This window comes from Gekko japonicus, unplaced genomic scaffold, assembly GCF_001447785.1.
Source record: "Gekko japonicus isolate JY-2015 unplaced genomic scaffold, Gekko_japonicus_V1.1 scaffold2497, whole genome shotgun sequence".
Classification (NCBI taxonomy): domain Eukaryota; kingdom Metazoa; phylum Chordata; class Lepidosauria; order Squamata; family Gekkonidae; genus Gekko; species Gekko japonicus.
Genome location: NW_015167129.1, coordinates 301,080 through 324,634, shown reverse-complemented (window position 1 = coordinate 324,634; position 23,555 = coordinate 301,080). Strand labels below are relative to the sequence as shown.

Genomic DNA, 23,555 nt, shown 5'->3' with positions numbered 1-23,555 from the left:
CTCATTTAGCCAAAGATGATACCATCACTAGCACTTTAATTATTGGAGTGTTCTAATGTTTACTGTTAATGTTTATATTTAAATATTTTAATCTTTGTATATGGTTTTACGGTACTGGGTACCGACTTATGCTAGCCGCCCTGAGCCTGCTTGCGGGGAGGGCAGGGTATAAATCGAAATAATAAATAAGTAAATAAATATATTGTGAACTAAAAAACCCTAAATACAGTTAGCCCTAAATACAGTTAGCCTAATGTGTAAATTAATGCTGATTAGTCTGGTTACAGTTTGTTTTACAGTTGCCTATTGGGGTATTTCCACTGCAGGCTGTGGAAGGTTAGTAGTTCAGCAGTTCGAGACCCGGGTGCCGCATGATGGAGTGAGCGCCCATCTCTAGTTCCAGCTCCTGCCAACCTAGCAGTTTGAAAGCAAGATATTGCAAGTAGATAAATAGGTACCACTTTGGTGGGAAGGTAACAGTGTTCAGTGCACCTTGGTGTTTAGTCATGCCGGCCACATGACCACGGAAACGTCTTCGGACAGCGCTGGCTCTTCGGCTTTTAAATGGAGATGAGCACCGCAACCCTAGAGTCGGATTCGACTGGCTTTCGAGCAAGGGAACCTTTACCTTTTTTATTGGGGTATTTAGCTCTCTGACAAATTATGTCATGTAGAATCAAGTGGAGAAGTTGTGTCAGCCTGTTGAAGGATTCTGAACAGATTTGTGGCATAAATGTTTGTGGATTAGAACACAATAAATCTGTTAAGTCTTTAAAGTGCCACGAGATTCCTTTGTGCTTTTAGTAAAAGTAGGATATGAACATTTAAAATTTTGCTACAAAAAAATTATGAAATACTTGTATCATCAGTCTGCTAATTCTGAGGCATAGTGCCTACACAAGACTTTCATCACTGTCTGCAGACATGCATATTTGGGACTAAAACCTTTTGAAAACAGTGGGATTTACTTCCAAGTAAAGAAACATAGGATCAGGCAGCATTGTGTTCCCTAACTACAGGATTGTATTTTCCTATCTAGCCTAGTGAGGAGCATAAAGCCACATTAGCCCAGGCATGTTTTTGGCAGTATAAAGTATGGCAAATACATACATTGGGCTCCATCAGTCTTTGTACAGAATTTTACCAACTTTTCCCCAAAAAACTGTATTTAGGAACTTGATAAATATCCTTCTCTGTACTGGAAAACTAATCCTTGTTAATCATAAAAGTGAGAATACACAATTTAGGAGGTGCCTTTTATTTTTAGCTCACTAGTGAGTGTGTGTGTGTGTGTATTATGCCGTGTAACAAGTATCTCTCTTCTTCACATGAAATTAGTTTCATAAATGATATTGTAAGGTACGTTACTCTGGAGCAGTTCTAATATAGTCAGTGGGTTTCCTCAGCATTTGTAACCAAGAAGTAGGGAAGACACAGTGACTGCATAGCATTTCCTGTTCTTTCCTTGCTTCAGTCCCTGTCCGCCTCCACCCTCTGCAGTCACCAATCCCTCCCAAGCCACCAGAGGCCTCTTTTAAAAAATTGTTAATTGATATATCCATACTGTACTGAAATGTCAATTTTCATTTTAAAAGCCCTCTAGTGGTGGGAGGTGGCAACTGCAGAGGCCTTGGGCAAGGAAGATGGTGCTGAAGTGAGTGGAAAATGAAAAACTACACCTTTTCGTGCAGCGTGACTGATATTTTCCCCTAAAAGACCATATGAAACTGGATTTGGGAACAATTCTAGCAAAATGGAGGAGAAACGTGGAAAACGGATTCCAACACCCTAAATTAGACGCAAAACGGAAGCAAAAGCTCCATGTGGTTGCAGCCGTGGATGATTAGGGAATGATGTCCAACACCCTAAATTAGACGCAAAATGGAAGCAAAAGCTCCATGTGGTTGCAGCCTGAATTAATTTGAGTAAGTAGACAAATATTGCATCATTTGTTTAATACATGGTTAATACCCAATATGGAATGGTGTTTCCCAGAAGCAAGCCCATGCAAAATTCCAACATGGTGTTCAAAGAGGTATTGAAATCAATACAGAGCGGCACGATTATTCATTCATACAAAAGGACTTCTGATTATTCATTCAACCTGATTATTCAACCTGATTATTCATTCATACAAAAGGACTTCTGTAACACTTCACATCTATTGAAAGTTATTGTGTGGAACATCTGAAGATTTTGGCCTCCCCTGCCTACACTAACCAGGTGCATTGTCCTTTCTTAAAGATCGCTGTGGCATCCATTAAATGGGTCCTTGTTTATTCATCATATGCCCTGCACTTTTGGGAGGCGTTTGTGGATGCTGGGAATTGAATTTTTGCTATGTGTTGGTTTTTGAAATGTTAACTCTGTATGAATTGTATTTATTATTATATTGTATTTTAACTGTTCTAACCCACCCTGAGCCCACTTGCGGGGATGGTGGGATATAAATCCAACAATAAATAAATCTTTCCAGTACTACTGTTGTCCCATTTCTTTTCCCTCTCCTGTTTAGCAATGTGCAACTGCTGCCTCCTTATGACTTTTCTAATGGTCATTAATTATGGTAATGAGATCTGTTTTCTTATAGCTTCAAAGCACCCTGAGGAGAAGGAGGCATTGGATCAGGTCCTTGGCATTGGAAGGAGAGGTGTTTAACCCATCTCCCGTGCAGCTTCCACATTTGAAATTGCTTGCTCCCTTAATAAAAGCTACTATCCTGCTTTCCTCAAACTAACAAATAGTTCCTTCATCTATGAATTGCTTCCCTGCAGCTATGCACCTGACATTCTTTAAAATTTGAAGCATCATGCAAAATTCTTCCAGGCTTTTGATACTGACCAGTAATTGTGTTGGCTTTTAAATGCTGTTTTAATCCCTGCTTATTTATTCTTTTATGTTATAAGATTGTATTGACATTTTTTGAATTTATCTTTCTGTGAACCACCTTGGAAACAGGTTGAGAGGTGGTCTAGATTTTAAATGAATAGTGACCGCTTCAGAAGATCTTTCAGTCAGGAAATGGTGCAGGGAGAAAGGGTACTGCTTCTTTTAGCACTGCAGCCCCAGTCCTGTTAAGACTGCCATCCCCCCCCACACACACCATACACACACAGCCTTGAAGCCTTAAAGCGCTAGAAGAACTAATATCTTGGTTGGCTCTCAAGCAATGTCAGTCCATTTATAGCTAATTGGGAAACTACCTGAGTTCAAGGTCCAGACTTAAACGGGACAAGCAGATGCATATATCTTTCCCATAATATTCCCCCAGACCCCCCAAAAAAGGTTGATGGAAGGTGATATTGAGCAGAGAAAAAGGTTAAGCAGCCCATTCTTGCTCCACCTCCACCACCCTGCCATGGTGCCACTTTTTTCTCTGTTGTTAAAATCTCTTCCTAAGACACACTGAGCTTCATGCCACATCTGCCTTTAGCGCAATCCTCTGCACAGTAACCTGGAAATATATCCCACTAACACTAGTGGCATTTACTTCTGAGCACATACCTCGGATCAGTCTGTAAAGCCACTGCTTCACATTTTTGTGAATATGGTATCGATAGTGTTCTGCATTGTTTTAATGCACCAAGTTTCAGGTGTAATTCCCACTGGAGTTTCTTTTTAAATTATTCTTAGGGGCTATGACCCCTTGATCTAAAATTACTAATCATCAGTCATTCAACACATATTTAAGGGTTAGGTGGAGTATCAGAATCTGGCCTATAATAGTGTACAGTGTGCACCAACCCAGCCAGTGTCCTTTTAAGTAGTCAATGTATAACTCCTCACATAACCAGAATTTGCTTCTTGAAAACAATCTAAGGTTTGACTTATAGATGGCAGGAAAACATAGGCAAGAGTAGGGATGAATAGCTGCTGCGTGTGTGAAGAGAGGATAGCATTGGCAATATTATCAATTGTATTGTAAACTATTCAGCAGCATCGCAGGAAACCTTATGTAACCACTGCCAGTAGAGTAACTGCAGAAGTAGAAGTACCATACTGCTGCTGTGCAAGGCAACACAGTTGAAAAACCACTTCTTTAGAAATGTCAAGAGTCACTGGGGCTTCCTTTCTAGTTAACAAGTCTCACAGGGAGAAAATCACTTCTTTCCTATCAGAATCTGTTCTTCAAACTCTGAATTATCTCCTGTGTTGATTGTGGCGTGCATGTTTTAACATGCATTTTCTGATGTGCTCAAAGGCAAGAAACATCAGCTATAGTTCTTTTTGTTCATATATACAAACCCCAGTAAAAAAAGTTGAATATGATGTATACAATAGGAAATATAACCCTGGAATATGTGTCAATGACATGATTGTTCTGCAGAATAATTCTCCCCACGTTCCCTTTCAAGGATCTTTTCCTCTTCATGCGAGGTTCATCTAGATTGGTGATACTGGGTGTTCTCCCGCGTGTTGAACTCTCTTCGGAATGGACAGAATAGGTGGTCAGGTCAATATCGGTGTCCGTGTCATGATAGCAGCCATCAAACGCCATCGCTTGCACTGCATCGATGTTATATGTTCCAGCAGCCTAAGAATGAAAAACTATTATTATTGGGATAAGAGGAGTCTGGGGTGCTGGTGCAATTTCAGTTGTCATCTGACTATATATATAGGGCTTTCTTTTCAATATTTTCTTGTTGGAAATAGTCATCAAGCAAGGGTGTCTTGATGAGTAACATCAAGGCTACAATCCTTGTCAGTCTCTCATTGAAACAATTGTGACTTTCTTCTGACTAAACATTCATAATTTTGCATTGCATAAGTGCTTCTGTACAGAATGCCTTACTTATGAATGTTCTTAAATAGAAAGTACATGAGTCATTTAAAAAAGGAATTTACATTCTTGCCAATTAAATTTTTCATTCTAATTATAGGCATTGGAAATACAAATACCACCCTAAAATATCATTTGGGGAAACAATCTAAAATTCACTGTTAGCGTTTTTCATGAATAATGGAAAGGGCTTGTTAAAAACAAAATGTTTGGCTTTTGTCAGAATAGCTGTTCTAGTTATGTAACTGTGATGTCATGTGATGTGTCTAGCCAATCAAAAATAACCACAGCATTCTGGTGCAGAGAGAAACCACCAGGAAAGAGGGAGATGGGATGCCTCTTCCCTGGCAATCCCATCTCCTTTTCTCGTGGCTGGCTCAGCCCATTCAAAGGGGCTATGCCAGGGAGCCAGATGCACCTGCCAGCCCCCTGGCATAGCCTCTTTAAAGAGGCTGCACAAGCGATGTATCTCTGCACCAGCGAAGCTGCCTCTGGGGAGCCTGCAGCTGGGACAGTGGGGAGAGCTCTCCCTGCCATCCCCGCCGTGGGCTCCTTCTTGCAGCCCAGTATCAAGGGGCTGCAGGAGGGAGCAAGATCGCTGGGCTGCTGGGGAGAGCTGCGTAGTTAGGAGAAAAGGAGACGGGACGCCTCTTCCCCAGTGATCCTGTCTCCTTTTCTCCTTGCTCTGCAGCCAGGAGAGAGGGAGATGGGAAGCCTCTTCCCTGGCGATCCCGTCATCCTTTCTCCTGACTGACACAGCCTGTTTAAAGCTATGCCAGGGAGCCAGGAGCAGCAATACACACTAGACACACATTGGAATGTGGAGTGCTGGAGGGGGCGATCCTCTTGCCAATGCTGTTCAGCATCTATATGTGCCCTCTTGCCCTTGTGGTCTGGGGGGTTGGGCTGGGCTGCTGTATGCTGATCTGTTGTTGGATGACTGCCCGGACTCTCCCCCGGAGAGTTTGGACAGGGCTTTGGAGGACAGGGCTAGGTGGCTACGGCAGGGTTGGTTGAAGTTAAATCCTTGACGCGGCCTGTGCCCGGGGGGGGGGGGGGGGGGGTGGACTTCGGAATCCAGCTCCCTACCCTGGACAGGGCAGTGTTGGTGCAGGCCCAGAAGGTAAGGAGCCTAGGGGTGACTCTGGAGCCCTCACTCTCCATAGAGGCCCAGGTCACCACAGTTGCCAGGTCTGCCTTTTATCACCTCTGGCAGATCAGGCAGCTGGTTCCGTCTCCCCCCATGACTTGGCTACAGTGACCTATGCAATGGTCACTTCCAGGCTTGAATACTGTAATTCACTTTACACGGGCTTATCCTTGAGGCTTATCCAGAAACTCCAGCTGGTGCAAAATATGGCAGTGTGCCTGCTGACTGCCACGTCTGTGTGGGCACATATTCAGCCGGTGCTTCACCAATTGCACTGGCTACCAGTTGAGTACTGGATTCATTTCAAGGTGCTGGTGATTACCTTTAAAGCCCTATGCAGCCTGGGACCAACATATCTAAGGGACTACCTCTCCCCATATATGCCCGGAGAGGCTTGTGCTCCACAGATCATCATTTGTTGGTTGTCCCCGACCCAAGGGATGTCCACTTAGCCTCAACCAGGGCCAGGGCTTTTTCTGCCCTGGCGGAACATGCTCCCGACTGAGATCAGGGTGCTGTGGGAACTAATACAGTTTTGCAGGGCTTAAAAGAGGAGCTTTTCCGCCAGGCCTTCAGTTGAGGTGGTGGATGTCCATCAATTGGCCTCCCTGTTGCAGTCTCTTAATGTTACGCTGCTATTAATAAGATCTCTATGGCTCAACCACAGTCCAGTTGTTCCCAGCTATAAGGATTGCTGAATATGTAACTGTTGCAATGCCTACCTTTTAACCGTTTTTACAGTTTGATATTTATTCCTCTAACTGTTCATTGATTGTAATTTATTCCTGTGACCTGCCCTGAGCCCACTTGCAGGAAGGGTGGGATATAAATTGAAATAAATAAATAAACAGCCTCTTTAAATGAGCTGCGCCAGTGAGCCCAAGACAGCTGGGCCAGCGTGGAGAAGGCTCTGCACCAGCTCAGCTGTCTGTGGCTCCCTGGTATAGCCCCTTTAAATGGACTGCATGAGGGAACCTACAGTTGCAATGGTGGGGACAGCTCTCCCCGCCGTCCCAGCTGCGGGCTCCCTCATGCAACCCAGTTTAAAGGGGCTGCAGGAGAGAGGCCAAGATTGCTGAGCTGGTGGGGAGAGCTCTCTGTACCAGGAAGCCTGCAGCTTGGCCAGTGGGGAGAGCTCTCCCACCCACCCCACAGCTGAGACAGCAGGGCGAGTTCTTCCTACCTATCAGCTGTTGGTTTAAATGGCTTTGAGCCATTTAAACCAAGCAGCTGAGCAACAGGGAGCTCCTAGCCCTTCAACTGTTTCTCCTGAAGAGCAGAACACAGGGGAAAATCCCTGCATTCTGCATTTTACGATCATGAACTGCCCCCCAAATTTCAGAGAAGTTTGTTGTTCCTCAGTTCACAAACCTGGATTTGCAAACTCTATACCACCCAAAATTCATGATGAACTTTGGTTTATCAGCTGGTTCATGCCCATCCCTACTGCAGATCCCTGCACACTGCCAAAAAAAGTCATTACTGAAAGTCAAACACCCCTTGAAAACAGCATGGGATGCAATACAGGAGGCTGAAGTGAGAAGATAGAATCAGCAGAAACTACACCCCCTCCACATACCAGCCTTGTGTGAATAGAAGTACCAGTCTGTTTGCACAATTGAGGTTTGTATGCAATCCAATTTACATGTAGTTTTCTGTGACTGAAACACATGCATATTTATACCTTCCCTTTCTTTTTTAGCTGCTTGCGTTCTTCTACTGTGGTGAGATAATTTACAGCTGCATATTCAATGACAGACAGGAAGACAAAGACGAAACTGATCCATAAGTATATATCCACGGCTTTTATGTAAGACACCTGAGGCATTGAGGCACTTACTCCTGTGATTATGGTTGACATTGTCAGCACAGTGGTTATACCTAGGAATCAAATGACAATACCAGTTAGTTCCTGCATTTTGCCGAAGTACACACAATAGTATGAACTGTTTACAAAAGGCTGATGGTCTGCTTTCCTTCCTACATTAGTCACAAAATATACACCACAGGGAATAATTGAGCACTCTAGATCTGTGATGTTTTTGCTATTTTTCTACCAACTTTGGTTTGATGGCAATGCAAGGTTAGTGGGATAACTGGCTTTCCCCCAAAACATCAGTGCTGTTTTCATGAAAACTCTAGCAATAATCTAAGGTAGCTAGATGACTGGCTCCCCCCTTCTTGGAAAGTGTTTCCTAGTTCAGCGCCATTATTCTCAGTGGGGCAGCATGAAGATTCTGTGGTGGTTCCTACATTGTGGAGCAATCTACCTCAAACTATTAGAAAGGTCTCCTTGCTTTATTGTTTCACAAAATGTACAAAACAGAATTGTTCAGGAGGGCATTCTTGTAGAAGGAGCAAAGCTGCAATGTAATGGTTCAGCTCAGGAAGTAACTTTTATTAGGGATAAAGTCTTTCCTACAGAGATTGTCTTGTTGCCTTAAACAGATACGTTTGCATTCCAGACATACTTAAATAACACAAAGCAATAAAATCTATACAGTATTCATGAGGAACCTATACTGTAGGCAAGAATACTGAACAATATTGTGCCAGTCTGGGACACAAAAAACAAGAGATTAGTTAACATGAAGAAATCTTGTAGCATCTGAAAGATTAACAGATTTCATGTGCTAAAGGACAGTTCAGATGCATGAAATGAATTCTCAGATCTCTTAAAGTGGCCTGCAGCCAATACAAGCTTATGCTTCAATAATCAATGTGTTAATCTTTAAGGTGCTAGAAGACTTTGCTGCAACAGACTAACATGCTACCCCCACTGGTGTTTGTAAATTATATCAGTTGTGAATTTTCATCCAAAATTTCTACTTGGTAAAAATATAGCCAGCTCCACCGGACTGCTATAGGTTCCCCACTTTCCTGAGCAGTGAGAAGTTCCAGAGAAATTTCAGCCTCTTATGTTGATTCCATCATGAGGAGAGAGAACACTAGAGACTTATGGTGTGTTTATAATATTGTCTTTATTTGAAAACAAGCAGGAGGGGCCACAAGGACTTGCAAGAGTCGAACTTAACAACTGTATTTGTATGTATATTTACTGTTCAGTGTTGTAGGGTCAGATTAAAAGACACGCCTAGCTGTGCAGCTCAGTTCATTCTCACGGAAACCCCTGATATTAATTTGACAGATCCTTACAGTTTGCTAACCACAAGACCCTTGGAGTAATTTCATCATTTATGCGGAACTTGAAGCTAGCAGGACGGAAGGGCTTTTAATGCAGCTCATTTTCATAAATACCAACAGGGAAGGGGGTGGAATATCTTCGGATGCACAGGAAGGAAGAGAACCCACTCCGAGGGGAAGGGGGAATCTAGAGCTTCTTGCAAACAAAAGAAACAGAGTCCCTAGGGTCTCCTCGAGGCTGCTGCAGTGCTGCAACACTTCAGCACATGTGCAAAAAACAGGCAGGAAGCAGTAAAAAAATCCTCAAATGTGAATCTGAACATATGGAAGACTGACGGGGAAAGATCGAAGCAAACATGTCAGTGTGAACTGATTGCACCAATAGAATGATCATTGGAATCGCCATGACACTGATGAAAAACCAAAAGGCAGCTGCAGTCTGGAAAACCCCTTAGACATTAAACCCATAATAGTTCTGCTGAATGATTTTTATTTGCTATTTTACGACAGCATTGCATAATCTTATTTCAAATGCAAAGAGTTTTGCCAGTATATTGGGTTCATGGTGGTAAAAACGATTAGGATGGTAAAATAGTGAAGCATCCTGGGAGCGGCTTCAAACATACACCCCCGTGCCACTTTTCTGTCCACATTTCATGCATTGGCTGCAGGAGCTACATCTCACGGAGAAGCTGATAGAACTGAGACACAGCATGCCATAGACTGGCTGGCTACATTAGAGCAGGCAAGGGAGTTGCCGTATCTCGCTACTGCAATAGTCAATGTACCCTGTATGCTTCCCACACACACACAATTCTACATCCACATGATATGGTGGTTTGTTTTTTTGTTTTTTTTTAACAATCAGGAATTCATATCAGGTAAACTTCAGATGGTACATTTTTGTTAGTGTGGGGTTTTTTTCTATAATAAAAATTTGCACTCTGGAAATAAGAACAGCTTTGTTGGCACTGGAAGTGAAGTATTTTCTGAAAGTAGAAGAATAATACAGGACCACATTTTCCAATAACTTGGGCCAACAAGAAACAAAAACCCTTCCCATTATGCAAGGACTCCTCTGTCTCCAGGCTACATTTTCATATGCCCTCCTACTATTTGGTAGGCATCTAGCAAATATGGCAGCAAAATGGGGTATAGCAGAACGGGACATTTTCCACACAAACGGCTCGCCCTGCTCTTGTATTTCTATTCCTCCGCCTCTTCAGTTGGTTTATGCAATGGTATTTGCCATCTCAGATGAAAAAATTGAAAAGCAAAGGGGGGTTGGGGGGGGGGGAGCTGTTTGTGCGGAAAACATCCAGTACTGTGAATTGATAAGGGAAACAGTGGAAGATACAGTCAAGATGGTAGAGAATGTTGACGTAGCCAAGGCATAGAGAGGAAGCAGGGGCCAAAGGAAAGACAGGCCAGGCAAAGGAAGGAAATCAGCTAACACCCATCCACCCCCTGTCCGGGGTCACACTTAAATGCACACTCCCGTCATTTAATGGTGGGCATCTTGCTAGTATCTCATGAAATTGAGATTTTTTTAAAAAAACTTGTCAGCTTTAAAACCATGGCTGGAAGAAGTTCCATTGCAGGAAGAGCCCTTTAAGTTAAAGGGAGGCTCATTAGTCTGGAAGGAAGCTTCAGACTTTGCATAGTAAAGTGGTAGGGTACAGGCCTTGATTCTTAATGGATATGTTAACAAACTCCACATGCTTTTGGTTTTTAAACCTACGGCTCTCAAAGACATCCCTTAAGTAAGCAGCAAGACACCACACAGTCAGCTTCTGGGAATATTGCTCTGTTAATAAGTATGAGTAATGGGAAATCAACCATTCATTTTTAAATTTTCAGCAATTAAAGATGGCCTGATTCTGTGCGCAGCTATGTTGAGACAGTGACTCACAGGATAGAACACAAATATCCATTAAAGCCAAAGCTTTTCTACTTTATTCTTGAGAGGAAAAAGAAACAGAAAGGAGAGAAAGCTGCATGGTTTCTAGGTACTGCTAAAATGAATAATTAAAGAAAACATGCCATTTACTGGCTCCACAGAATGAACCCTTGCTTGTCTATTCCACCTACTGCTTAAATGACATGCTTCTTTTTATTCATAAGGAAAACTATCCTAATTCACTAACTTAAGCCAGATTTTAAAAAAATATTGAATATGACAATATCACATGAGATGCCTACCAAATTATAGGCATGTGCATGGAAATAGAGTGGAGTGGATTGAATGCCATCTCCAACTGAACATTCCCAGATGACTATACCCTCCTTCCCTAACTTTGACTGCTGCCTTCTTCCCTTTTGTCAGTTATGATGTTTACCTCTGTGCTGCTTCATCTGTAATTTCTGTATAGTCTCCACCCTGCCCCTTGAGTCCTATTCAGCTGTAGCCCATCTGTTGCCATATCAGTCAAAGGCCTTCCAGAAAATAGAAGGACATACGGAAACATGGCCAAGCGTGATTAGTTATCCTTGCATAATTAAGGCCCCGGTCACACGGCGAATTTGCCACGGGAGAGCCACGGGTGGTGGGCGGATTATCTGTGTACGATCACACCCCAACATCTGGGAAGTAGAGCGCATCCGTGGCCAACCTGTGGCTTACTGCCGAAAATGCACGATAAAAAAGTAGTACCTCCAAAGTACTGGCAACCGGTTTGCCATGGGCTGCCTCCGGACTCCTGCGGTGTGATCGTGCTGGCGTGCAGCTTTCCCCTCCGGCCCCTTGTTTACACACCAGCGCTGAGGGAAGGACTCGTGGTGTGCCGCCGGCACGTCTGATCGCATAATCGTGGATCAAACTGTGCCGGGGCAATTTGCCATGCTTCCCCCTCGCGTTATCTGGCCTGTGTGACCGGGACCGGCTGTTATTTAAACCAATAAATGTAAAGTGTGTTGGCTAGACCAGCCATTTCTCCCATACAAAATTAGTGCAAATTGTCCCTCCAGAACAGATGATTTCACAGGAAAAGCACAAACAATAACACAGGTAGAGGTAGATAAGGATTATGGCTTATATTTTTATTTTCAAACTGGGGAGTAGACTACTTGCTTCTTTGACCCAGTGGACCGGATTTGTTTTGCACCTAGCACTGTCTAAACCTTATTAAATCTGTGTAACACTTGCTTTTGTTGTTGTTGTTCAGTCGCACAGTCGAATCCGACTCTTCGTGACCCCATGGACCACATCACAGCAGGCCCTCCTGTCATCTGTCATCCTCTGGAGTTTGCTTAATTTCATGTTCGTTGCATCGATAACACTGTCTAACCATCTCATCCTTTGCCGTCCCCTTCTTCTTTGACCTTCAATCTTTCCCAGCATCAGGGTCATTTGGTGGCCAAAGTATTTGAGCTTCAGCTTCAGTTTTTGGCCTTCCGGGGAACAGTCAGGGTTGATTTCTTTTAAGACTGACTGATTTGATCTCCTTGCAGTCCAAGGGACTCTCAAGAGTCTTCTCCAACACCATAATTCAAAAGCATCTATTCTTTGGCATTCAGCCTTCCTTATGGTCCAACTCTCACAGCCATAAATTACTACTAGGCAGGGGTCATTTCCTGCGGGAGCGCATAGGAGTGGAGCTCTGGCAGTAAGGAGCCCAGGGGGTGGGCACATACAACAAGCCCCGCACCCTGCTCCCAGCAGCCCTCAAGTCGGGCCACGAGGAGCAAGAAGCAGCCAGGTAAGTTGCAGAGCCCACCCCCCCGGCCCACCTTCAGGTACAAGCTCTCCCTCCTCTGTGAGGGCAGATCTTTTTTTTTTAATGAGCTCCTGCACCTCTTTTTCTACTAAATGACCCTTGCTACTGGGAAATTGCTTTGACCATATGGCAGGGTGATGTCTCTATTTTTTATTACGCTGTCTAGGTTTGCCATCACTTTCCTCCCAAGGAGCAGGCATCCTTTAATTTCATGGCTGCAGTCACTGTCTGCAGTGATCTTGGATCCCAGGAACATGAAGTCTGTCACTGTTTCCATGACTTCCCCTTTTATCTATGCACCCACCTAAATACTGTTAAGAACAAACTGCAAACTGCTGAGTTTTTCTTCCATCTCCTCAAACATTTTTTTCTTTCTGCTGCCATTCTTCTCCCCCACCTCACCTGTTTTGCTCTTGATTTTACTGAACAGTTAACTGAAAAACAGTTTGAAGGAACTCAACAACTTACTCAGTGAAATGTGATTTTTAAAAAAGTTAGTCCTAACAAAAGAAATTGCATGACTGATGCTTTGTTAATTCTTTTAAATAGAGAAGCGTGACTACTTGCAGACATGTTTGATGTTCTTATGGCCATTTGAGATTAGCATGCAACTTTGCAAGAATATGCAAAGAGGAATTATGTTCCTTTACTCAATAATTATATGTCAACGTGCATAGGAAGAACAAGATAATGCTGTTTCTCTAATTCTTATTTACTGACACACAACTTCTCCAAGCTAGCAGTAAAGCCAGTAAAGCTAACTAATTTTCTCACTTCTTAACATACTCCAAGATGTCTTTTCTTAAAATGCTCCAAAACATCGTTCAGTGAGAACTTACCCAGTGATACTCTAGCAGGAACAGCTCTTCGGTCAATCCAAAATGAAACCCATGATAGCATCACCATGAGCATCGATGGGAAATAGGATTGTAGAACAAAAAAGAAAATATGCCTCCTTAGGCCAAAATTTATAAAAAGTCTATTGTACCAACCTGAAAAACACAAACATGTATTAGTATCTCTGCCCTGTTTTTCTTCCACTTTGCTTTGCTTAATACTTCCTATGTCCTTTACTTGATTAAAAGTCTTTCTTAAAATTTGAAATTGTCTTTAAGTACTGCAGCTTTACTCCCCTGGTGTCTGTTTCCTTTTGCTTAAAATCCTTTGTCCTTTAAACTTACCTGGTGGACTTGAGATCACTGCCACTGTGAATGGAATACACCATAGCTGCATCCCAAAGAGCTTCTTTAGGTGCACTCAAAAGTTTGCATGTACCAGCCCCGATTTTTAAATTTTTCCTTCCCTCAATTTCCAAAGCAGTTTGTCATAACATTTGAAGGGCTTGTGCTAGGAAAACCCATCCAAAGCCCTCTTGGGCTTGCTGAATTAGAAGATAGGTTTTTGGATCCTGGCCTACATATATGTGTGTGTGACTTACTGTAGATACGTGAGAAACCAAATAAGAACAATGCCATAGGCATACTCCTCTTGGACTGAATCTTTGATTTGTCCTACATACTTGGCCTATGTAAGCACTACATAGGGCTGCCAAGTGGAGACGGGGGGGGCGGGTAAACCCCCGCTTCGGAGGCCCGATTTCCGCTGCTGCGGAATTGGGCCCCGGGGGGAACTCCGCCCACCCCCCGAAGTGCAGCGTGGCACCTCAGACAGGTGCAATGCCATAGACTCCACCCTCCCAACAAGCCATTCCCTCCTAGGGAACCACTGTTGCCAATCTCAGGAGAGGGGTGGAAATCACTCAGAATTACAACTGATCTCAAGGAGGGAGGGGGGAGGAGATGCAAAGCTGAAATCAGAGGGGCAGATAATGGCAGGTTGATGCTTGGCTGGGAAGGATATAGGGTTGTCAACTCCAGGTTGGGAAATTCCTGGAGATTTGAGGGGTGGAGCCTGGAGAGGGTGAGGTTTGAGGAGTGGTGGGACCTCAGACAGGTACAATGCCATAGACTCCCCCCTCCAAACCAGCCTGGGTAACAACTGTTGCAAATCTCCAGGTAAAGGCTGGAGATCACTCAAAATTACAACTCTTCAGGTAACAGAGATCATCCTCTTGAAAAAATGGTTGACTCTGTGACATTATACCTGCTGAGGTCGCCACAGCACATTGATGCCTTGGCACTCTCCCAGCGCCTCTTTCTACATTCTGTTGTAATTATTTCCACAACTGGCCTTATTCCCAGTATTTCATAATCACACTTGCTGTTGTTTCTCACTAAATGCACTGTTTTCCTGATACACATTTGATTACTGGATCAGCAGTAATAGGGGACAGCCACTTAGCTAGCTACTAACACAGTAAAGGTAAAGGTATAGGTTCCCTTGCTCGAAAGCCAGTCGAATCCAACTCTAGGGTTGCAGTGCTCATCTCCGTTTCAAAGCCGAAGAGCCAGCGCTGTCTGAAGACGTTTCCGTGGTCATGTGGTCAGCATGACTAAACACCAAGGCACATGGAATGCTGTTACCTTCCCACCAAAGTGGTACCTATTTATCTACTTGCAATTTCTTGCTTTCGAACTGCTAGGTTGGCAGGAGCTGGAACTAGAGACGGGAGCTCACTCCATCTTGTGGCACCCGGGTCTCGAACTGCTGAACTACTGACCTTCCACAGCCTGCAGTTCAGCATCTTAACCACTTGAGCCACCGCAGCTCCATACTAACACAGTACATGAAGCAATAACAATATGGCTTATAGTGAGTTAAGGAGGAAAACTAACTGCACACTTGCTTTTATAGGGGACATCAAATTCATTGCAGGGGAAGGAGATAGGGTTGCCAATTCCAGGTGGGAAATTCCTGGAAATTTAAGGGATGGAACCTGGAGAGGCTGAGGTTTGAGGAGGGGTGGGACCTCAGACAGGTACAATTCCATAGACTCCACCCTTTGGAACTAAATTCTTAAATTGGATGCAAAGTATTTATACTGATCAGCAAGCCAGAATTCTAGTAAATGGTTCCCTATCAGAGAAAATTGAGATAACAAAAGGAACCCAAAAAGGCTATCCAATATCACCATTATTATTAATCCTGGCAATAGAAATATTGGCCATAAAAATCAGACAAGATATTAGGCTCACTGGAGTAAAAGAAGAAAAAGAATATAAGATGAAAAGTTATGTGGACGATGTTGTTATAACAGTAACAAAACTAAATAATCCATTTTCAGTGCACTTTCCAACTGGATTTTTACTGTGTAAACTAGCAAAATACAGTTGGAAAGTGGATTGAGAATGCATTATTTAGTATGTGTGACCGCAGTTTTCTTTGAAATACACAGTGGGATAAATAATCAGATTTGGATATAAATTGCATTTTTAAAAAGACCAAGATAATGTTATTAGAGGCAACTAATGAAGAACAAGAAGAGATAGAGAAAATAACAGAATGTATTGTTAGTAAAAAAAAAAAACCCAACCAATAAAATATTTGGGCATTTATGTAACAGGACAAAGTGATATAATTTATATAAAGATAACTACCAAAAAGTCTGGGTGAGCATTATTGAAGTTTTGCAAAGATGCAAAAGTTTAAAAATTTCATGGCTGGGAAGATTTTCTGCTGTTAAAATAGACATATTACTAAAGTTGACTTTTTTGTTTCAAGTGTTACCAATCTACATAGATGAAGTCTTTTAAAAATGGCAGAAAACGATACATGTGGAATGTGGAATGGGACGAAGCCGAGAATAAGATTCAAAATATTACAGGATGAAAATAGAGGAGGTTTGGTGGTACCAAATGTTAAATTGTACCACTAACTAGCTGCATTGGTTTGGATCTCAGATTGGATTATAAATCCAAACCAAAGGTGCATCAAACTGGAAACAACTGACGCCAAAGAAGGAATCCACAGTTATTTATGGATTAAGTAATCATTAAAAACTATTAAAAGACAAGATGTTAACCATATTCTGAGGGATGGACTATTAAGAATATTGTTCAAATGCAAAAATGGAATCAGTGGGAGGGCTTCTAATGTCCTGGCCCCACTGGTGGACCTCCAGATGGCACTGGTATTTCTGGCCACTGTGTGACACAGAGTGTTGGACTGGATGGGCCTTTGGCCTGATCTTATGTTCTTATGAATAAGTCTGTCTGTCTCACCATTGACATCCCCAGTTGCTGCCTACTGCGATACTAGCACAAGAAATAAAACTGGCTATATAACTTATGAATGTATGAAAAAAGGAAACATTAAAGCCTGGCAAAAAGTCTATAATGAAGGGAAAATATTTCGTGGTTGTTATATTATCAAATGGTATCTAAACTTAAAGAACAAACAGCAAAAGAAGGGGGTCGGTTAAGAGAGAAAACAGCCTTTGAACAATTTATTAGGAAAAAATTATAAAATGCTACTGCAAAGAAACAAAGCAAGTAAAATTGTATGATAAAATGGATGCAAAATTTTGGAGAATGTATATATATGAACCAGTGGAAAAACGTATGGACTAAAGAAATCAAATTTACTGAATCCCAAATATTAACGGAGAATTGGTATAAAATGTTTTGATGGTATATCATGTCCAAAGACATTGCAAAAACTAATAAAAGATATAATGGGAAGTGCTTGAACTATCAGAACACATACTATCATATGTGGTGGACATGCAACAAAATATTGGATAGAGATACATGAAGAAATGCAAAAGATACTAAAATTGTGATGGACCCTGTGTCAAAGGTGGGGGGACAGGGAATCTCTATTGGCTGCCAGCACTCTGGTGTGGGTCTAATTGCCCAATAACTTCTTCTCCCAACAGTTGTACTTTCTAGGTGACCAAATGAGGCACGAGGACCCAGGTAGAGTAACAAAACAGTTTAGTAAAGTGGTCTAATGACAACAGTAATTCAAACTACATTAGGGCTGCCAATTCCCCCCGGGGGGTGGAATTCCCCCCCGCTTTGGATCCCCGATATCTGCTCCCGCGGAATCGGGGCCCGGGGGAAACCCCACCCCCGCATGCACGTCGCTTCCCTGTGACGTCATCACGCTGGGGCGGGGCATAGCCATTTGAGGGGAAAACATAGAGTTTTCCCCTCAAATGGCGCGCACCGGGAGACGACCCAAAGTCCCCCGCCGGGACAGGTAAGCACATTTGGCAACCCTAAACTACATATAAGATAATGATGTCAGTAAAGGCAGGTAAGCAAACTAATAAAAAAATCCTAACACATCCATCTTTAAAAAGGAGTAAAATATCCAGCAATAGCATGTTTAAAATAGAAGCCAAACAGTTTTCCTTCAAAACCAGTATTAAAATCACTCATCCAGATAGGCCATCTAAAAGGTTTCAGACGTACATTCCTTCTGAAACTGCAGAAGGGATGTGGACCTTACAGTTTCCTCCAGGAGACTGTTCAGTAGCCATCAGAACAGCTACCCAAAAAGCCCACAAATAGGCAGTCCTAGTTTGTATTTTCACAGGGATTGTTGTTTTAAGCAGAAACGGAAATGTTGTTGTGTATAGAAAACTCACATGTATTATGAAGCGTGCAAACAATCCACCTGAATATAAGAGAATAACATTTTCCAAAGGCTTTAATATGTCTATCATATCATCATGCACATGAAGCTGCCTCATACTGAATCATTAGTCCATCAAGGTCAGCATCATCTACTCAGACTGTCAGAAGCTCTCCAGGGTCTTAGGAAGAGGCCTTTGACACCAACTACTACTTGATCCTTTTAGCCGGAGATGGACAATATGCAAGGACTATATATAAATATAATACAAATGCAGGGAGCAAAACTGTAACAACTAGCACGGGAGGGGGAGGTTGAGAGAGAAAGCAGTGAGGGGAGAAAGTATTTAACCTTTTCCAAAACTGCTGCTTTTTTGCTGCAGCTCTTCCCCAAACAAGTTTTCCCCTTGTTGGATTCCACATATGCCGGGGAGGGGGAGGGGGGAGCACCCAAAGAAATGGCAAGGAATAGCTAAGCTGACAATTGGCGTCTTTGGAGCCCCACAGTATATTCGTTCATTCATCCAAGCTTGAACCACTAGTGTGAACAAGAAACATATCTGAATTGGCACTAGTCTTCTCTTTACGTTTAAAAAATGCATGTACAACATATCTAAATGAATAAAAGTTCAAGTCCAGATAAACCCACTGTAGAGAAAGAAGACCAATTCTCTTTTGAAGAACGGGTTTTGTATATAACAAATGTTTTACTCACTGTTCTTATTTGCTAATAGAAGGTAAGGATATCGATATTGTCACCTGTTGATTAGGTTAGATGCTATACCTGTGCTGCTGTAGAATGCAAGTCCACTAGAAGCACTGAATTCTTCAATGAAGAATTGGGAAAGGGAGATGTGCTCATCTGTGCTGAGGGATTCATTGCCATGCTTCCAATAAAGCATCAAGTCTTCTTCATTATATGCATCTGTTAGAAGATTAAAAAATGAATGATCGCATGCCTATTGTATTTAGTAAAAGCACATAGGTTTTTAACTTACAATACATTAGAAATGAAAACACAAAATTCTGAACATGGATAGCCAGTGTTTTGTTTAGTGGTAGTCAGAACTCGTGCACACAAGTTTATTTCATTTTTGATATTAATTCCAAATGGAACTATTTAATTATTGGATTGTTTCATATAGTTTTGTTCCATTATTGTTTCTTTTGTTATTGTTTCATGGTTTATAATATTATTTTACTATTATTTCCCATTGGTTTCAATGAAAGACATATACATACTTGGTGATTTTCCATCCAAAGATTGCCAAATTTCAAACAGACATTAAAATCCTTGGGAGAGTTGATAGGAAAGATTCCCCACAGTAACACAAACACCACTGAAGCCACATAGCTTGAAGAACAGTAGCATGAGGAAGAGCCAGACTGATAGGGCAAGGGGCATTTGGAGGCACAAGGAGGATAAGGCAGGTAGCAGTACAAAGACTGTGAGGTAGATTTGCTCGAATGGCGGAAAGTTTTAGAGAGCAGCAGACAAGCAGGGGAGTGCACACTGCAAGGGGAAATTGGGCACGGCAGGGTAAGCAATGGGGAGAGGAAAGCAAAGCCCTACCCGCCCACACACACCATATCCCTCAGGATTGATATACTACACAGATGTTTGTAGTCTTAGTGGCTACAGCGTTCAGTCAATCAAGAAAGCCCAGAGCCTCTCTCCCCACTCCCCCTAAGGAAAACTGTACTCTCTCTGTGCATTTCATTAGGAAAATGCTGGCTGCTTCATAAAAGTAAAACCAATTGAGATTCAGACTGCATTCATGAAATAAAAAAATAAAATATGTAGATGGGAAATTTGTATCATTTTGATTATGATTAAGAGCACAGTGTCCTGAGTTGTAAACCAGAAGGTCGGTAGCTCAGCAGTATGAGATCCTAGTGTCGTGTGACAGAGTGAGCTCCCGTCTCTGGCCCCAGCTCCTGCCAACCTAGCAGTTCAAAAGCAAGAAATTGCAAGTAGATAAGTAGGTACTGCTTCGGTGGGAAGGTAACAGCGTTCCGTGCACTTTGGCGTCTAGTCATGCTGGCCACATGACCATGGAAATGTCTTCGGACAGTGCTGGCTCTTCAGCTTGGAAACGGAAATGAGCACTGCCTCCTAGAGTCGGATTCGACTGGCATTCAAGCAAGGGAAATGTTTACCTTTACTTAATTATGATTACTATCTTAAACTATGAGGAAAAGTGGGATATAAATGTTTAAATAAATAAATACAATAATTATGAAATGTCCCATTTCCATCATTACTGTAATTAATAACAAAAGAAGCTCACAAGTCTAGTCAGAACAGACTAGGACTGGAAAGAACCAGGTTCAAATCCTGCCTGTGCACTTCAGCCATAATGCTAATCTATTTATTTATTTATTCAAACATTTATATCCTGCCTTTCATCATAATTCAAGGCAGCTTACAATAACAGGTAAAAACATTTTCAGTTAAAACCAAAATAAAATAGCAAACCCCAAATATTTCCCCCCTCCTCACTTAAAAGATGCTTGCTGTTCAAACCCGCTCAAAAGCCCAGGCAAACAGGTAGGCCTCGCAGCAGCTCCTGAAGTTCTCCAGGGAGGGCCCCCCCCTCATTTCTTCAGGGAACCCATTTCACAAAGCCAGAGCCACAACTGAAAAAGCCCAGGCTCTGGTCAATTCCAGACAGGCCACCCTAAATGGAGGGATAGCCAACAGATGACTCCTTGATGGCTGTAGTTGGCACATAGGGGCATATGCAGGGCCGGCTCGCTCACTAGGTGAACTAGGCATTTGCCTAGAGCAGGCCGGCCCTTAGGGGCGCCAAACTGCACCCGGCCCCCCCACCAAAAGCCCCCCTACCCAGCACAACCCATTCCTGTGACCTGCCAGCCCGTGGGAGGCTCCACCGGCGGGGCCGTGAAAGGCACTGGGCAGCTGGGTGAGGCAGCAGCCGGGCAAAGTGGGTCAGTCGGTGTGGAAATCCTCTGGCCACTGGCGGCAGCACCCAAGTGAGGGGGGCAATGCACAGGGGGAGGGGGCGGCGCACGGGGGCGCCAGAAGGGATCCTCGCCTAGGGTGCAAAATAAGCTGGGGCCGGCCCTGAGCATATGGAAGGAGGCAGTCCTTCAAATCCACGTCACACAGTGGTTGTGAAAGCAAAGGAGAAAAGGGGAACAATGTACACCACTCTGAGCTTCTTAGAGGAAGGGCAGGATAAAAATGTGATAGAAAGAAAGAAGACATCCTGGCTGTTTTATCCTATGCACTCTACTATATCACCATCCTCACCACCACAACAGCAGCATCCCAGTCTTCCACCCATATACAAACCAATGACCTCTACTGGCCTCTAAATTACATAAAATTAAACTAAGGAAAATACAAAACTTCACTGCTGTCCTATATATTTCCCTCTTTGCTTAAGGAGAAGAGAGTGCTATTCTGTTTCTTTTCACAAATGTCTATAGTTCTTGGGAGTATATTTCTCAAGAATGTTTGATGAGCTCAACAAAGTCTTAAGAGGGCAAATGCTCTCATGTATTTTATACCTCCTATTTAAAAATACACATATGTAAATATAGAGTATGAAAACCAAGACAGACTTACAGCTTTCCAGTTCTAGAGAGCAGTTTTGAGTGTCTAGTGGGAACCTACTGAAGTCCATGAAGCACATAGCTGAAACTGTTATCCTGTCAAAAAGGTAATACAGCATAAATTAAGAAGTAAGCTTTATTGTTGAAAGTCTTTAAACTGTGAGTGTAATCTTAAAGTCGATGAATTGAGAGACTGCACTCTCAGCCACTGGGGCAGAAAGTGAGCACCTGTGCTCTTCCTTCCATTGCCAAGGAGACAGAAGAACACCTTTGCAGTTCTTGCCTGCTGTGGATTTCAGGCATTAAATGGGCAGAAGTTCTGACACCCTCCTCTTTTCCTCCGCTTCTGCAGAGACAGGGTTTCCCGTATAAAACCATAAAAGCTCAGGTGAAGTCTGGCCTTTGCCTAGACATGGTCATGACAGATACCATTTCTTATCATGTACTTCCCTTCCCCACTTTTCCACAGTCTTTAGAAATAAATAGTGCTATTTCCCCCCCTGATTCATCACTGCAGTTGTTTGATCTTTCCCCTCATACAGAGTTTCCAACGCTGAAAGTGGAATGCAATCATTACTTGGTTGAACCACAGAACTGTTGTTAATTAATACTGTCCACCTTTGACAAAAGACATAATGAATTCTCATTTAATGCTTTGGTATTGTTTGGCCTCCGACAGCTTTAGGGACAGAAGGTTGGGGGGAAAGTAACATGAGTTTTCAGAACAAGGGAGAAAATTCAGCAGGCAGAAAGGCAAGCTCTGACAAGCGCCAGATCTAACAATGGGATGGACACAGTTAAGACTCAGGCAAAGGCGAGCTAGGAAACTTTTATAGGACTACCATTTCTGGGGGGGAGCAGTAACACTCAGCAACCTGAGGGGACATTGTTACCAAGGAAACCTCTTTATCTGTATCCCAAGAAATACCTCTAATTGTGACAGCAGGGAACAAACTAAACACTCCTAGTTCTAGTCCTAACAGTTCTTTAGAGGTACAACAGTAATGCTCCTTACCCTACAGGCTTGGCTGCAATTTTCCAATCATTTTATGCTATCCTACTAGACAGGCGGTCTATCTACAAGGCAGGCTGAGTTGCCTGGGATACAATCAATACAATAAAGTATAAGGCTGTTGCTGCTTAAATTGGAATAAAAGATACAAGGACTGCAACCAAATAGGAATACAACAGTTCTAAGACTGTTTAAGATCAGGTGTGTCAACACATGACACTGTCAGCATTATACTAGCATCACATGAGAAATGCTACCACATATGTTTAGGATTATCTTGAATTTGTATAGCTTGATCTGGTGATTAAATGTCTACATATGCGGTTTGCAGAATAAAAGCTGTTCTGGTTGTAAAGCAGTGGTTCATCTTCTATAATATATTCTCTTGAAAGGTTTGCTTAATATATTCAATGAGTAACACAAATATATGTGCTGTTACATAGAATATCTTTACTTCTATCTAATTCTGAACATGGTCACTATGGTAAAGATTAAAAACCCCACACAATGGGACCAGATACAGATAAGAACTGTCAGGTTTGCTTTTGCTGTTTGGGTTTGAGGAGGTAAGCTGGGATATAAATATTTTAAGTTAAATTAAATTAAATGGATACCAGTTTGTGCATAAGCCCAGAATTACAGCTTCTTGTTTAATCTTTGCCTCTCAACAAGGAGGGCACCATTCCTATAC

At 42.6% G+C, this 23,555-nt stretch overlaps 1 protein-coding gene across 1 annotated transcript in view; it reads right to left on the bottom strand.

Annotated features, from left to right (window-relative positions):
* Positions 1-4,231: 4,231 nt before the first annotated feature.
* Positions 4,232-23,555, bottom strand: part of GABRR3 (gamma-aminobutyric acid (GABA) A receptor, rho 3) — a 61,948-nt gene continuing 42,624 nt past the window's right edge. Inside the window, exons 5-9 of the mRNA XM_015413026.1 lie at positions 21,866-21,948; positions 19,055-19,195; positions 13,630-13,782; positions 7,615-7,811; positions 4,232-4,534 (exon numbers count right to left, since the gene is read on the bottom strand). Of these exons, the coding sequence (XP_015268512.1) occupies positions 4,232-4,534; positions 7,615-7,811; positions 13,630-13,782; positions 19,055-19,195; positions 21,866-21,948 (877 nt within the window). The remainder of the gene's footprint in view (positions 4,535-7,614; positions 7,812-13,629; positions 13,783-19,054; positions 19,196-21,865; positions 21,949-23,555) is intronic.